The 17,830-nt window shown below is 39.2% G+C and overlaps 1 protein-coding gene across 4 annotated transcripts in view; it reads left to right on the top strand.

The window, feature by feature from the left end:
• The window catches only part of ADGRB3 (adhesion G protein-coupled receptor B3), a 799,823-nt gene that overhangs the window by 352,184 nt on the left and 429,809 nt on the right, over nucleotides 1–17,830 (top strand). For all 4 annotated transcript variants that reach the window (XM_056108346.1, XM_056108361.1, XM_056108354.1 and 1 more), the window contains 2 exons: nucleotides 10,304–10,405; nucleotides 10,775–10,881. In XM_056108346.1, the coding sequence (XP_055964321.1) occupies nucleotides 10,304–10,405; nucleotides 10,775–10,881 (209 nt within the window). The remainder of the gene's footprint in view (nucleotides 1–10,303; nucleotides 10,406–10,774; nucleotides 10,882–17,830) is intronic.

The following is a 17,830-nucleotide window of genomic DNA, read 5'->3' as shown; positions in this document are numbered from 1 at the left end:
TTCTTCTGGCTGAGCTCAGGGGCCACATGGGGTGCAGGGAATTGAACCTTTACTGGCTACATGCAGGACAAGTGCACAATCTTACCAATTCCTTAAATAGAGTAATAAATCCATCTATTTCCAGTTGCCGCTATCTGAGATTCTATGTTCCTTCCTAAGAATTTATTACTTAGTTACTTCCCAAGCTTCTTTGCATCCACTCTCACTTTCCAAATTGGCAAACTGACAAAAAGTACTTAAAATGTTCATTAAAACTTCCTCATCCTTAAAAAATTCAAACATTACATCTTTCTGTAATAACCTTTCCCCTCCTACCTCTGCTCATCTTCCACTTGCTTTATTGATTTATGTTGGTTTTGGAGTCATACCCAGCCTTGCTCAGGTCTTACTTCTGGCTCTGTGCCTGGGGGTCACTCATCACGGTACTAGGGGAACATATGTGGTACCCGCGATAGAACCAATCAGAGGGGCCAGCTGGATTCAAGGTGAATGCCTTACCTACTGTACCATCTCACAGGTTTTTATGTAGTCCCATGCTTTTTAGAATCAAAGTTATCTCAGACTGATGTCAGTGGGCCCCACAGGTGACTTATATGAAGCGGAGAGGAGAAAGATGGTCACTTTCTCCCCATCTGCTTCTGCCACCCGAGACCCAGGGTTACTGGGTTCTTGTCTTACCTTGCAGAAAGGAATTTCAGGAATAAACAAGCAGTGTAATAAATAGATTTTATTTGGAGGTTTTTTTCAGGTGTGGAGGGGAGAGAGAGAGAGAGAGAAAGAAACAGAGAGAGAGAGAGAGACTCAAGAGAGAACACAGGCTTCTCCAAGGGCAGAGAGAACCCCTACACACATCCCAGCATTAGACATGAAAGCATGAAAATACACATCTCAAGAGATGCGGAGATGCGGGCAACACATGTGTTCGCCATGTGGGCACAAGCAGCACATGGACTCTGGCAGCATATGTGCGCCCTTCCTTTGTTCAAAGTGGCTTTTATAAGGTTTATCCAACCTGCCCTCACATGGGGCTTCTTCTTAGGTAAAAGTCCTGTTGCTAAGGAGGTTACCAGGGAGGTTGGGTGTAGTGGTGGTATTCTTTGGGCCGAATCACTAAAGTTAATCAGGTTGAGGGAGAGGTCTTCGGGAATTCGAGATTTTTTCCATCATCGGGAGGAATCCAGTCTCCTCAGGGTCCACTGCTCAAGGTCTTATCCGTATCCACAAAGTGGATCAGCCTTGGAATTTTCCTCCCAAAAGTTTTGCTGACCTGTTTCATTGTCAAGGTTTTTACCCTATCTACTTGCCTATATCAAGATGGAACAAAGATCCTTGCCCGTGGATCTTTCTACACGTGCTCAGGCATCTTTTCCATTCCTTGTTGATTTACTTACTTATCCTTCCTTCTCCACTTGGACAGAAGTGCTGGAACCTTGCCACTGACTTTGACTTCTCTCAAGTGTTTGCAACATCAACAGCACTTCTCAGATCATAGTGAGAATCCTCGTTTCTGACTTTGATGCTGATTGTCTCCGGTGTAGACATGAGCCACATAATCTAGGAACCCTGACTATTCACAATCATACTTTTTCTGAGAAATATTTGTCCAAGTGACTAGAACATTATTTGTGCTCAGGAAATACTTGTTGAATAAATGAATTCCTCAAGGAGAAGCTTTCCAAGGAAAGTCCAGATTTATCTTTTTGTTTGAAGGCTTAAAATCTCAAGATGGTAGAAAATCAATTTTTAATGTCTAGGTTGTGTGCTTTTCATATAAATCTAAATAGACTGATTTTCTGTACAAATTTAAGATATAATTTTCAAAGAAAGACAAATACCTAGGATGCAAAGAAACTAGGATTTTAAATTATTATTAAAAGGTGAAACATTGGGGCTGGAGCAATAACACAGCAGGGAGGGCATGTGCCTTCCAAGCGGCCAACCCGGGTTCGATTCCCAGCATCCCATATTGTCCCTCGAGAAACGACAGGAGTAATTTCTGAGTACAGAACCAGGAGTAACCCCTAAACATCGCTGGGTGTGACCCAAAAAGGAAAGAAAAAGGTGAACATACAAGGCTGGAGCAATATAGAGTGGGTAAAAAGCTGTCATTGCATGTGGCAAACCGGAGTCAGATCCCCAGCACCCCATCTAGTCCCCCGCAACTGCCAAGAATGATCACTGAGCATAGAGCTAGGAGTAGACCCTGAATGCCAAACAAAAGGGAAGAGTAAACGTTCTGTACCACCTTTGAAACTATGATTTCCTGTCATTTCTCTCTTGGCTTAAAAACCAAACAAACAAACAAACTTGTGTGCTATATTTGTATTTCTAAGAAGAAAAACAAATACAGAGTCTTATATATTTATAGCAATGAAACAAAATGTGTTTTTTAAATAAAAATTTCCATATATATATTTCTGGTGGGTGGGATTGAGGTAGATGATACTAATAGTCACTAGATAAATGGGTGTTAATAGTAATGTGACTGGTAAAAGGAAACCTATTTAGTCATCTTCCTCAACTGATTTTTGACGTAATACGGATAACATCAATAGATTCTGAACAGTGAGTGTCCCACGGACTATTGCCAAATCAGAAATAGCCAGACAAAGCCAGCTTTCATCAGCACCTGTTACTCTGGAGACTTACTTTGGCTACGTTTTAGGCAAATTTTTAATTAGCTTATCTCCTACTGCAACGTACCTGCTACCTATCATTTACTCTCTCTCTCTCTCTCTCTCTCTCTCTCCTCTATCTCATACACACATGCACAAACACACACACACACACACACACACACACACACACATACAAACACATATTCCCATTCTCAGCTATCTGATGCACTGTGTGAATGAAAGAAATAAACATTTTGAAAGTATTCGGAAATTTTTCATTAAAAGTTTAGAAACCAAACGATAGTATGGGGATTTAGGTGTTTGCCTTTTATACAGCTGGCTCTGTTTGATCTCTCTGGCACCACATATGGTATCCTGAACACATCCAAGAATGATCCCTGAGCACAGAAGCAGGAATAAGTCCTAGAAACTGCCAGGTATGATCACAACACCAAACAAATTTAAAGCATACATGTATTTGTAGGTATCCACCAAATCATGAACGCTAGCCGTGTTAAGTGCCATGTGCTAGACATGTGACACAAAACAGAAAAATCACTGTCTTCATGGTTGCTTACATTTTATCAGCAGACAAAAACAAAACACAGTGATAAGAAGAAGGTTAAGAAAGCGAGGAAAACACATAGCTATTATATGACAAAAGTGTTTTGGAGAACAGAGGTGTGTTAGAAATAGCCAGGAAACCCCAGAAGAAGGGAGATTTAAATAAAGTCTGAAAGAGGCAAAAACAGGAACTTTGCAGATATTTGAAAATCACACGTGCGCGCGCGCACACACACACACACACACACATCACTCAATCACTCAATCTCTGTGGGAGGAGTCTTCCTGGAGTAATTGTGAAGCACCATTGTGGACCCATACTGAGGAAGGCCAGTCAGGAGTGGAGATTATAGGTGCTGAGGATAGGATCAGATTGAAGCTATTTTAGTCACTATCTGTGGAAAGAAGAAACTATGTTTCCACTAAGTAATATAATATGCCTTAAAAAAAAAAGCATGAACCTGTATTTTCCAGCACACAAATTAAGTTACTGCTTCTGCTCTTTGAGCATTTTCAGTTGCCTGTCTTTGAAACATTTCACCCTATTAGCCCACTCTTGCCATCTAGTGGTTAATAGTTTCAAGTACCAGATATTTTGACTGCCTCTGGTCTGGCAGGGGCCTAGGGACGAGGAGGCCTGCATTAGGATAATAATAGGTGTGAAGCTTTCTCAACCCACAACCAGTAAATCCTCAAAGACTTAACCCACCCACCCACCCCCACCCTGTAGTGAACTGTAATCCTTTTCCACACATTTTCTTTTTCTGGAGTATTTTTGATATGTTCTTTAGCATTTGGTTATAACAAGCAAAAAAACCCAAAACAACAACAACAACAAAACCCTCAACTCCTTTGGGGCCAAACTTGGGGGGGTGTTGGGGAAATGGGGACAGTGGTGGAGGGAAGGTCACTCACATGGTGACATTGGTATTGGAAATCAAAAGCCCATAACGACTGTATTATAAACAACTTTGTAAACTATGCTACTTAACTAGAGGAAAACAGCACTATAGCACTGTAACACTGTCCTTGCGATGTTCATCAATTTGCTTAAGCGGGCCCAGTAACGTCTACATTGTGAGACTTTTTGTTACTGTGTTTGGCTTATCGAATACATCACGGGTAGCTTGACAGGTGAGATACTGAGGAAATCGAACTCAGGTTGGCAGAGTGACTACCTGCAAGGCAAATGCCCTACCCGCTGTGCTATAGGTTTTTCAATGAGAGGAAAACAACAACAACAAAAAAAGTAAAAGAGAATGTGAAAAAAAAAAAAAAATACATGGCAGGGGAAGACCCCCTCCCACTCCCAAGTGTAGTTTGCGGCTCCTTTGGATTATGTCAACACTGAATACTCACTAAACTGTCAACACTAAAAACTCTAGCAAACGTATTTTTCAAATTATTTTCAAATCCATCAGTGGGACTGAAGTAAATTTTACTTGAGAAGTATTTGAAAACAAAAAGGTACAAGTGAAAGTGAGTCATGCACTTACTAAGAAGGTATTGAACAGAAGTTGCAAATATAGACACAAAAAATACTTAATTGTTATAAGCATATTAGATTAACAACTGCTCTCTTGTTATTAAAATAGACTAGTCTTGTTATATAGAATTCAACTAGTAATAAGCAGAACTTTAAAATTTATTCAATTTTCCCATTTTTTAAAAATTATCCTATAGCCTTTTTTGGGCTTGATATTACAGGAACACAGTAAATAGTGTTGTCCAACAATTATTACTGTTAAAATTAAAATTTATGTTCATTATAATGAAATGGATTGACATTTTAATTTTAGAGCTTTTAGCCACATTTCAAGTACTCAGTTGCCACATATGACTAATCGCTGCATATTGAACAGTGAAAATAGAGCATCTCCATCCTGCAGATGCTTCTCTTTCATGCTGTTCCAGCATGTTGTTACTGGAGGAAAAGTGATTTCCTTAACGGCCACATTTTGAACACCTACTGTATGCTAGACATGATAACTGTACATGATAGCAGTTTAAAAGACACCTCCATCGACTCCTCATTTTACGTAAGTTTCCTCATCGTAAAAAATGCAGTTGATGGGGTAGATGATCTTCACTAGATGATCTTCACTGTCACTCAGTTCTAAGATGCACCTCGTATTTACCCCTTTCATTGGATTAGTCTTTTAAAGGGACCATTTTGGGCATTGGGTAGATTTGCTCATAAAACCAAATAGAGAACATTTTAATTAGAGGATATAGCCTTTGCAGTCAGGGAAATATGAATTGATATGGACTGTTTTTATGACTGCTACATCAGAAAAGAATATGAACTGTAATTAGAATGCTAGAGAAGGGCTTGCTAGTAGGGTTAAATGTTTATTTTCTTATGCTGAACATTTTTATCCTGTTAGTACTGGAGATCCCTGAAAGGTTTTAAGTAGCAAATTATTGGATTAAGCTTTATTTTAGAGATTACGTTGTTGACAGTGGCATGAAAATTAGATAAAGGAGAAGGTGCCACTTAGCACTCAAGTCTTTGCTACAGAAAGCATCATTTTTTGAACTATTCATCCCTTTTGCTGATATCATTTATTCTAAAATGATTTACCTTGTGTTTATCTACTTTTTTTTTTACCTTTGGTTCGACCATCCTACCAAAACCATCACATCCTTGTGGTGAAGATGCTGCTTTAACCTCCTTTGTGGTCTTGCCTGATTCTCCCTTTCTTATACTCAGACGGGACATTGATGTTAACATTAAACATTGAATCAAGCTGTTATTATTTATGATCCTTTACTAGGTACATGGCTCAGACAAATTCTCCTACACATTGCTGTCTATACCTACTTATTTATCTCATTTCACTGGCCTCAGTGATGAGGTCTTTTCTGCTTCCAGGCCAATGTTATACTTCGGTTCTACTTGAGTGTTTAACTGCTGCTCACACACCTCACTTCAATTAAGTAGCACTTCAACAGAAGCCTTCTTCATTTCCTCAAGTTTTAGGCTGAAAGTACACTCTGAACTTCCTTTTATCAGTGCTTATTATTTTACCCAGCTATTGGTATGTTCAGGCGGAGCATAGCACAGCGGATAGGGCTTTGCCTTTCACCAGGCCGACCGGGTTCGATTCCTGCGTCCCTCTCGGAAAGTCCAGCAAGCTCCGGAGAGTATTCCGCCCACAGCAGAGTCTGGCAAGCTCCCTGTGGCATATTTGATATGCCAGAAACATTAACAAGTCTCATAATGGAGACATTACTGGTGACCCCTCCGGGAAATTGATAACAACAGGAGGACAGTGCTACAGTGTTTTTGGTATGTTCAGTTGTTTAAACCAATGTTTCCCAGAGGGGGAAAGGATGAGTACTGGAATAATCCAGGGGGTGGTGTCCAGTAGTAGATATAGGTATGCTGAAAGGCACTTCCTGTTTGCTTAAAGAAAGTAGATTTCCAGGGGAGGCACTACATGATTTTTTTTTTCTGCAAAAGGTGGCAGTAAGATGAGTATTTTAGTGAACCTCTGGTAAATTACATCATCCAAGGAAACTCCACGAGGTAGAGAATACTTTTCCTATGCACTCTGGCTTCTTCCTAGACCCAAGCATGGCACATATTAGGAGCATCAAGAAGCAATATACCTGGTGTCTTAATTCAAATAGCACAGTATGAATAACTACACAGTACAGAAAAATCAAAGGAGGTTAAGAGGAAGAGGGAGATGAGTAAAGGTATGTGATAGTTATAGCTAAGGAAAGAAACAGCAGCATTATGGAGAGAAATGGTAAGACGTAAAATGTTAACAGATTGATTTTGAGATATTTTGGAAAAGTGGTCGAAAATGCCATTCAGCAATTGGATCTGGCAATTAAAGCTCAAGAAAAGCATTTGAACCCAAGACACATATTTACCAATAGATAGATACCTGGGGATGGAAGGAGTATATTGAGGGTTAACTGACCGATGACAAGCAACAGTATGAGCTCAGAAGTTAAATTGATTTGAATTCTCATTGTGGCTCTAATACTACAATTTTTTTCTTTTTTTAACATCTTTATTGATATTCATCTGGGTACGATTTGCTTCCCCTCACCACTAGACCATGTATATGCTTAGCCTTTCTTCCTAATGCTCACCCTTCCCTCTCAGAAGACACTGCACAGAGTTTCCATGACTGCCTGGTCATAGACAGGATCAGGAAGCAACAGAACTTTGAATATCTGTTCTTCACTCACTGGGTGGGATTTGGACACAAAAGTTCATGTGGATCACAACAGGCCATACTCCATGAAGAATTTTGAGAGTGGGTGCTACGTATTTTAATTCATTTCTTTGTTCTTGAATTCTGAACTGTATTGAAAGAGGAAGGCCTGTAGAGAGATGTCACTTCTCCTCTTTTGGGATATGCCTTTTTTTTTGAGTGAAAGGTTTTATTTTTATTTATTATTTCATATTTTTTGTTGTCATGACTCCTTTTCTATTTTAATTAGTGCCAATCCCATTTGCAACAAAGTCTCAGGAAGGGTCTTTGTCAACCACTTACCTCGCCTTCCTGTCCTTTATAATGACCATGAGTAGCGTAGGGAACTATGTGGCATACTTTGACTACAGAAATAGAAGGGTGAAGAAACCTAGCAAATGACTTCTGCCAGTATAATCATCAATTCTAAATGTAGTTTCTCCTCTGGATTCAACAGGTAATCAAAAGAATGTTTGGAGAGGCTGTAGCAATAGCAAAATGGGTAGGTAGGGTGGCTGACCTGGGTTCAGTTCCCAGCACTCCATATGGTCCCCCAAGTGCCACCAGGAGTAATTCCTGAGTGCAGAGCCAGGAGTATCCCCTGAGCGTCACTGGATGTGACCCAAAAAGCAAAAAAAAAAAAAAAAGAAAAATGAATGTTTGGAATATTATGGAGAATGGAGAAATAGGATTCCTGCTTCCCTGGGTCTATTTTCCTAGTTATTTTCTCTACCATAGTAGGGGAAATTAAGTTAGACTTTTAATAAAAACCCAAAATTATTAATGTGTTTGAAATTACATTAAGAAAAACATTTAGCATTAAAAAGGTAAAAGACGAATGACTCTTGTAAAAGACATGGGAAATTAGCCTAAGAAAGAGAGGTGGATGCCTAAGAAAGAATGACTTTCTTACCCTAAAGAACGTATTTTCAAGGAGGAAGAGAGGCAACATGTAAAGTGCTTCAGAGAAGGAACAATAAGTTACTACTGAGATAAAGCACATAGGCTTTGCCATTAGGCTATTCTAGGGTGACGAAGAGTCATTTTATGAAACTGAAGATGATGAATGTTGAATCAACTACATAGCTATCTACCAAAGAAAACTTTCGTAAATTGGAAACCATTTCTATGTCTCTTATTGAGACCCTATAATAGGTATATGATAAATGATATGTGTATATGTAGATATATCTAGCAAGAAGGACATCACTATCTTGGACAACTGAAGAGAGCAAATAAGATAGGAAAACACCTCAAAACTGAAAACTCTCACCTGAGGTGTTGAAGTTCTAGAACTGAGTTCTGTGATAACTCCATTAGCATCCTCATCTTAGGTAAGTTTTCATATCTCAGAAAATGGGGTAGAAGAAATAGTCTTAAGTGTCACTTTCAGTTCTAAGATATACCACATAATTTATTTGCCCTTTCATCAGGTCTTGGGTAATGATAAAATAAATTTCAAAAAATTCAGAATTGGTAGAGTTACAGTAGCACTGTAGCATGTCCTCCCATTGTTCATCAATTTGCTCGAGCAGGCCCAGTAACATCTCCACTGTGAGACTTGTTGTTACTGTTTTTGGCATATCAAATACATCAAGGGGAGCTTGCCAGTCTTTGCCTTGCAGGCAAGATAACCTCGATAGCTTGCCTGGCTCTCCAAGAGGGGCAGAGGAATCGAACTCAGGTCGGCCGGCATGCGCAAGGCAAACGTCATAACCGCTGTGCTACCACTCCAGCCCTAGAGTTACTGTAACAAGAAGAATTGGTGAAGTTATGATTGGCATGAATTAGTGTATTATAGTGAAGGGTGATGTTTTGTAACAGAAAGTCACACTCAAGTGCCTGTTAGCTGCTGCCTATATTTAGGTCTTTGTCATGAGTATTTACACAACAAAACATTCATTGAATAATTTATTCAATTTTGAACAACTTCAGTGTGCCAGATACACCACTCGGTGTGAAATAGAGAAAGGAAAAGACAAGATCCCAGATGCAGTGAAGCTGAGTTCACCACTCAGTTTTACACAGCATACAAATGGCAATGCTGTGTAAAAAGTACAATCATATGTGTGCCTGAGGAGGGACTAAAACATTTGCACTAAGAGAAAGGTGTTGGGTTTCACTGTGTAGAGAGACCTCATTATTCCACTCTCACTTAAAATATTTCTCTGTAATGATGCAGGAGATATAACCTCAGCAATTTGATCTCCAGTTATTGCCAGATATAACTCTGGATTGCCCCTCCCCCCCAGCACCACAAAAGTGCTGAGGAACCCCCAGCACCCCAACACTGAAGGATATGAGGGTCAATAGGACTAGCCCTGTGGCCTCCTGAACATTACTTGGGAAGCCATAAGAAAAAAGTGAATAAAATTTTCTAGTATGCATCTTTTGTTTTTAAAATTCCCTTTAGTTCTTTTTCACCATTATTAAATTTGGTATTTAAAAATAATTAGGGTTAAAGATTAAGTTATTCCTTCCAAAGATGAAGTATTAGAGGCAGATCATGAAATAAAGAGTTATATCTTTTACTTGTATCAATATAGTTAACAACTCTAGTATGACTTTCAGTTTATTGGAAACGTTTTAGTTATAATATTTCCAAATACAATGAAAATTAGATGACAATTTTTATTTATGTGTTTGACTGTTATATTCAATTTATACTCAACTCCAGAAGCTGTTTTAAAGCCTACAATCACCACACTCTCAAAAGAAAATATTTCTCTGTGAAATTCTGTAGATAATACACTGAAGTCTTTGTTGTTGTTAATGAAAACAGCTCTAACTTTTCATTAAATTTACTTTACAGAAAATGAAAGAGCTTAGCAATCCGATGCAATTGAGGTTGTTTGTTGCAAAATATCAACACTGCTGGCATTCAGATCCCTCTGTTTTCAATTGCAGCGCCTTATGAAATCTGCTCAGAGGATTATTTGATGTCCATGGTGTGGAAAAGGACGCCAGCAGGTGACTTGGCATTCAATCAGTGCCCACTGAATGCCACAGGTAAACTAAGATGACCCACCCAATCCCACATACTGGTCTGTGAGCCAAGCATCAGCACCGCATGCGATTTTTGCATATGAAGTCATGCCTTTGTCCTGTGTCTATAAATAAATCCGCCCAATACTGAAAGGAGGTTAGTAAAATTCTTCCTAAATGGAGCCAAGCAAGAGACCTAGAAAATGTTGCTGACGAAATTGGTTCTCAGTGACTGGCAAACATTATCAAGTTAAGCAAAATTTCAGTTTCCTACGTATGCTTTTTTTTAATCAAGAGAAATTACAAACCCAGTTCTGGAGCCTGTCTCCTAGTTATGTGATGCCCTCTAGCATTCCTGTTATAAAGCTTCTCTCTGTTCTTTGTGACGCGCAGGCACCACTAGCAGACGCTGCTCTCTCAGTCTTCATGGAGTGGCCTTCTGGGAACAGCCGAGCTTTGCAAGATGCATATCAAATGAGTACAGACACTTGCAGCATTCAGTAGGTGCAAAGCCAGCTTTAGTACTTGCTCTGTTTATTTTTTGCTAATGATCACTGTGTGCAAATTTAACCTTCTGCTGTACCATCAAATGAGTGAAATCTCTGAAAAAAAAGTGCCTTCAGGAAAAAGAGGAGTGATGGAAAGTGCATTTTTATAAATCACTGTTAAATTGTTTTGTTTTTAGGATTTGGGTTTTTAATGGATCCTGCTCTATAAATGAAAGAATTCCTTGTGTAAGCAGGGAGAGACCAGAGCAAAGTCTCATTATTTTTATCTCTGAGTCAAATTATAAACCAACATTTGAACAAATATGCATTGAGTATATACAAGACTTATTTCAAAATAATACTCATTTAAAAAAAATTTTTAAAAAAGTTTAGTATTTGGGAAATGATAAAGCTGTGTCACTTACATTAGGTTTCCAAATTCTTACTGGATTTTGACATTATGACATGAAATGAATGTCAGTGTTACTGCACCAGGGAAAATTAATTATTTGCAGAAGATTACGTGGGCCAAATTTTCCAAAATTAGTCTGTCTTTTCCAACACATCATTGAATTATTCACAGAGAATGATGTATGAATATTTTGAACTCGGTTAATTTCGCATGGTATTTTATAAGTGCAAGTCATTGTCATTATCTGAGGTTGTTGTCATTTTATCCTGACAGTGAGCTAGAATTCTGTACACGAATCAATAAACACTGGGGCCTGAGAACAAAATACAAACCTGAGCCAGCTGGAAAGTGAACATTGGCAGGAATGAACTGTCCTTAAAGCCATTAGGTTTTGTTGTCCATATGTTTTTCTTTCATTTTCCTACTTGATCATAAATACAGAAAATTATTTTTTTAAAAAAAAAGTATTCTTGTTTGTGTACAAAGAATTAACTTCTGCAACAACAACTTCTATATGTAAGTAAATGGAATTAGTATTAAATATGAAAACAAAAAAAACATTTTAAGAACATCCAAACACCAAATATCTAAATATCTAATATATTTACTTATGAGTTCAGTAATTCACTTGAGAGTTATTTGGCTGTCTATATAGAACCTTATTTTTATTTTAATATTTATATTTGTATGCATTTACATGCATTCTATGTTTGTACATGTAAACTCTGGTGTACATAATATACAATGCACATATGTTTGATCACCCTCCGAGAAAAATCCCTCCCCCTTCCCCCTGGCCGATGGACGAAGGAACTGGTCCACAGACTGGTAACCAGTGGTGACTTTATTCAAATCACTCAAGATTATTATAGAGAAATCATGAAGGATTGGGGTATAGCAATTACACATAGATGGAGCTGAACATTAGCATAAATATAAACTAATATAAAGCAGTTCTGTCAAGGGGGAACTTCTAGAAAATCCATGCAAGCGTGGCATTCCCTATATGGGTTCCAGCCCTCTAGATTTCTTCTAAAAGATCCACCCAGGGCGGCATTCCATCTAGTGGCATAGTGCTTTCTCCTTTCCTTCACTGGTTTAATTTAATTTAATCAATCATAAATTGGATGGACCCAGGACAAGCTGTAAGCTACCCAGGCTTCAACACGGGACAGCCTAAGCACCACAAGAAGTATAATACGCTAAATGATATTAAATTATCATTTAATCACTGTCACTGTCACTGTCCTTCCATTGCTCATCAATTTACTCCAGCGGGCCCAGTAACATTGTAAGACTTGTTACTGTGTTTGGCATAACAAATACGTCGCGGGTAGCTTGCCAGGCTTTGCCGTATGGGCGAGATACTCTGGGTAGCTTGCTGGGCTCTCCGAGAGGGGCAGAGGAATCAAAGGTGGAGGAATCGAACTCAGGTGGCCGGGTTTGCCATGTGCAAGGCAAACGCCCTACCCACTGTGCTATTGCTCCAGCCCATCATTTAATCAATCATATTAAATTAATTTCTTAATATTAGTCACTTTGTATAGAAACAGAGGAGTCATTGACTTTTAGCCTAGATTAGCTTAAAATGTTCTCTCTGGATTTATGGGAAAGAGTGACTTTTCCTGGGGGGCATCTTGCCATATTTCCCTGATTAGAGTCCCTAGGCCAGATTAGTTTATTCTAACCCCAATAGGGTCATTTTTCAGCTACTTCTTTCTGGGTTCTGAGATAGATTGTTCCATGACTGTGCTCTTAGCCTTTTATACTTCTTGTGGTGCTTAGGCTGTCCCTTGTTGAAGTCAGGGTAGCTTACAGCTTGTCCTGGGTTCACCCATGTCCCTTATTTGGGTGTAAGGAAGTAAGGCCAATTTAAGGGCAACTGAGGCTTAAGTTAAGTAAATATGATGGATAGCCAGGAGTTTTATATTTTTCAGAGTAATCAACTCCCATATTAAAAAAGTATAGCATTAAAAAATAAAAAAATAAAAACATAAAAAAGTATAGCGTTAACTGTCTTCCTGTTTCTACACAAAAAGGACATTGCTCTAAAATAAAAATATGCGAAAGGCCATAAAGGAAAAAGAATAGCAATATTTCACTTGCATATATATAAAATCCAGAGCCATTACAAGGTTTGACTTTACAAGTTAACACATCTGATCTGGAGATATTTGTAACTAACAGATATGGAAAGAACACAACAGAGAGGTTAAAGATGAACACAGAGGTTTGGAAGAGCCCCAGTTCAAATGGGTGTGCTCCCAGGAGTGCAGTGGTTGCTGTAACTCAATTAACATAAACTCTCTGCAGGAGAACAAAGGACAATCAATGTTAAACTTAAAATGCTAAAACTATAATCCAACACGTATAATATATATATAGTTAATAATACATATTTGTTCAGATCAGTGATTGATAATAGTCGGCTACATTGAACATCATCTTTGTCAAAATAAAATGGCAGAAATAACAATGTATTTAGTTAAATAATTGATTATATTACTGATTTCATAATTAAACACATCAGACGCATTTAAATTGTCAGTCTTTTGTTTTATTTTTGTTTTCAGGAACTGGGAGATGCATGGAGTTATTGTACTTTTATTTTATTGTGCTTTATTTTATTATTTTATTGTGCTTTTATTTCTGTATATGTTTTTGTCACTTTTTTTTCACCAGTTTTTCTGGGATTGAACAAGGAGTCTTAAGAATGTAAGATATGTGCTCCAGAAGAGCTGTTCCCCAATGAGAATTATAATTTTTTTAATATACTTACTGGGGCATACATGGGTGCGTATTTATAAAACAAATATAATTTTAATATAAAATCAAGGATACAAGAATAAACTAGCTGTTGGTACTCTGAGCATTATTTCTCATAAGTAAGTTTAATTAAAATCTTTCAGCTGAATCTCATTTTTAAGAAAATCGATGTTTACTTAATTTTAATACTACATTTTGCTTACATAAGCTCAATAAGACATATATTTAGTTCTTGTTGATTTGTGGTAGTGAATGTAAATAATTCATGGATTAATCAATTTATAAATTAGTCCTTAAAATTATTTTATGAATGAATGGCATCCATCTTACAGAAAACAGATTCCATTCTAAGTTCAATATTTTGTACATAAAGTTTAAATTAGTTTAATTTGGTGAGTACAAATCATCTGTTATGAAGAGAAACAAAAATATTGTGAGGTAGAAGAAATGATCTGAAATTGTCAATCTGACAGAAATCATTGTTAATAATTTGACAAACAATGTATATATGATGATGATTTACAAACAAAAATCAAATACTTAATATTGTAAGACAAAACATAACCTCGGTGTATTCAACTCAAACAAAATACCAGGCAATTGACCACTTGGTCACTTGATCACTTGACATTCCGTTACTCATCAATTTGCTTGAGTGTGTGCCAGTAACGTCTCCAGCCATCCCTGTCACGTGCTAATGTAGATCCCAATGGCATCTGATTATTCTAGGAACACAAAGAGCCTCAAACCGATCATTCAGGTTCTTGATGAAGAAGTCTGTCCATCTTGTAGGTGGGTGGCCACACGGTCTTTTGACGTCCTGTGGAATTTCAGTCAGTAACGGCTCTAGTCTAGCGGTTGTCTCTTCATCTCATTACATGTCCAGCCTATCTGATTTTTGATGCCTTGGCAAACGAGACAGCGTCCCTGATTCTTGACTGTCAACAATGGTCGGAACTCCAGATTCTTTCTTTCATTTGAGTGAAACGTGATACTCCAAGCATAGCTCTTTCGATTCCTCTTTGGGAGACCTGAATAGCGTTCTCATCCTGTTTTCATAGGGCCCAGGTCTCTGAGGAGTATGTTAATGCAGAAAGAGCAGTGGAATTGAAGAGATGTGCCCAGAGCTGGAGGTTCTTTGTCCTCTTAGCTATTTCTTTGACATTCCTGAAGGCGTTCCAAGCCACTCTCATCCTCCTGCGCAACTCAAGTGCCAGGTCATTCGTCATGTTGGCTTCATGACCTATGTACACATAACTGTTGCATTAGGAGATGTTCATTCCATTGAGAGCAAACGGAATGTCAGGAAAGAGACCGTTTCTCATAAATATTGTCTTTGTGAGATTCAGCTGTAGTCCGACCTTTCCACACTCACAGCCAAAGTCGACCAGCATTTGTGCTGCTTCACTGATGTTTGGTGTTATAAGAACTATGTCATCAGTGAAGCGGAGATAGTGTAGTTGCCCACCGTCTATCTTCACTCCCATTCCTTCCCATTCCAGTCATCACATGACGTTCTTGAGGTTGGCACTGAAGAGTTTTGGTGAAATGGTATCACCCTGCCGAACCCCTCTCTTGACGTCAATGATCACCTCCTGTAGAATGGTGAGATCCTGGTAGTGAATCTGCAATACAGCTCACCTCACGGAGATCCTGATGTATTGACTTTGAACGCCCTGTTTGGCTAAGGCCTCGATGATCGCTTCCGTCTCAACAGAATCAAAGGCCTTCTTTCAATCAATGACCATTTGACAGAGAGGCATCTTGAACTCCCAAGAAACCTCGATGAACTTGGTTATTGTGTGGATATGGTCGATGGTGCTGAATCCTTTGCGGAACCCGGCTTGCTCGCATGGTTGTCCTTCATCTAGTGTTCTGCCAATCCTATTCAGGATGACGCGAGTAAACAGCTTGTAGATGACAGAACATAGGCAGATCGAGCAATAGTTGCCAATGTCGTGGATGTCTCCCTTCTTGTATAGTAGTACAGTCCTGCTGGTTTTCTATTGGGATGGAACCTTACATTCAGACAGGTAGCATGTGAAGAGCCAGGCCAGTGTATCGATGAGTACTAACGGCAGGTTCTTCAGGTGTTCAGGTCTGACCTTGTCTGCGCCAGGTGCTGTTCACTTCTTTACCGACGAAATGGCATGTTGGATTTCGGAAGGAAGAACTTTGGGAATGACATATCCATCCTGCGGAATTTGGTATGTGGGCAAGAGAATGTGGCTATCAAAGAGATCCAAGTAGAAGTCACAGATAATCTTCTCCATTGCCCTTCTGGAAGATGTACTAGATCCATCAGGACGTTGGAGGGCAGTCATCTTGGTCTTGTAATTGGCAAAGGACAGGTGGGCATTGCGAATGCTTTTCCCAACTTCTGCCGCATCTGCCAGCACTGCTGCTCTTCGCTCTTTGAGGTCTTCCTTGATCACTTCTCTGCACTGCTTTGCGAGTTATGACATTTTCTTGCAGTTGCCTGAGGCTTGCACCAAGCCACGTTGGCGAATAAGCTCGAGTTTTTGAAGACAGGTGTCTTTTTGTGGCTATCTCTCTCTCAGCATTTCTCACACAATCATGGAGGTGCTGAACCAGTCAATTGTATTCCTCATCAATGTTGTCAACCATGGCATCTTCTCATGTTGCTGCAATAGTGCCAAAGAACTCCCAGTTGGTGGTTGCTCTGGGAGTTCTCCTCTTAAACTTTGCAGCCCTTTCTTCCCTTTCTATGAAGTAGAATTTTGCACAAAGGAGACGGTTGTCTGATCCCGTTTGGAATTTTGGGACAACAGCAATATCAGTCAGGCAAGACCTTCGATTGAATATGATGTGGTCAATTTTGTTGTGGAACCATCCACCAGGAGACTCCCATGTCCAACGTTTAGATTCACCCTTCTGGAATTGTGAGTTATCATGGATGGTCTTGGTCGACATGCTGAACTCAGTCTCTCACCCTGTTTGTTCCATTCCAGGCCATGGGTCCCAATGTGGAGTCCTTTGGCTGATCTTCTCGGTCCTATCTTGGCATTAAGATAACCGACAATGATCTTTTAGAAGGTGTGGTCTTCTTTATAGAACTTCTCCAGCTCCATGTAGAACTTCTCAATTTTTCCTTCATCATAATTGGATGTTGGTGCATAGACAACGGGGATAGAAACTGCTGGCAGTGAGCCACATGTACTCAAGTGTAATCGTCTGATTCAGGTTGTTAGGCATTCGAATGAACCAATGTTTATGGCCAAGTTCATGTTGACAAGGACAACAACACCAACGACACCTCTTTTGTTGCGTATTCCGAGGAACAGTTCTTCCCCAGTTTCGAAAACGGCGTGATGTGACTGACGTCCTCTCGTCTCAGTCAGACCAATGATGTCATACTTGATCTTTTGAACTTGTGCCATCAGGTCCTCAATGGATGCACCTGATGCCAGTGTATGTGCATTGAAAGTACAGACAGTAATTTTTGTCCTTCTTCGTTTTGACAGCCTAGGTCGGCCCTGAGATTTTATGAGCCTTTTCTTCCTCATCCTTCTTAATGCTGCCATACTGGTGGCTCTTTCAGGGTCAAGAGAATGGGACCCATTGTATTTACTGATTTTGGCATATTGAATACACCACTAATAGCTTGCCAGGCTCTGCCATGTGGGCGAAACACTCGGGAGCTTGCCAGGCTCTCTGAGAGGGATAGAGGCTTTTACTGCGGCCAATAATTGCCCTTAAAGGTGTTCCCATGCATCAAACCATATTTCAATGCATTCGACTATGGTTTTATCAGCCTCTCCT

This window comes from Sorex fumeus, unplaced genomic scaffold (genome assembly GCF_029834395.1).
Source record: "Sorex fumeus unplaced genomic scaffold, SorFum_2.1 ptg000008l, whole genome shotgun sequence".
Lineage (NCBI taxonomy): Eukaryota > Metazoa > Chordata > Mammalia > Eulipotyphla > Soricidae > Sorex > Sorex fumeus.
This window is presented reverse-complemented; position numbering and strand designations above follow the sequence as displayed.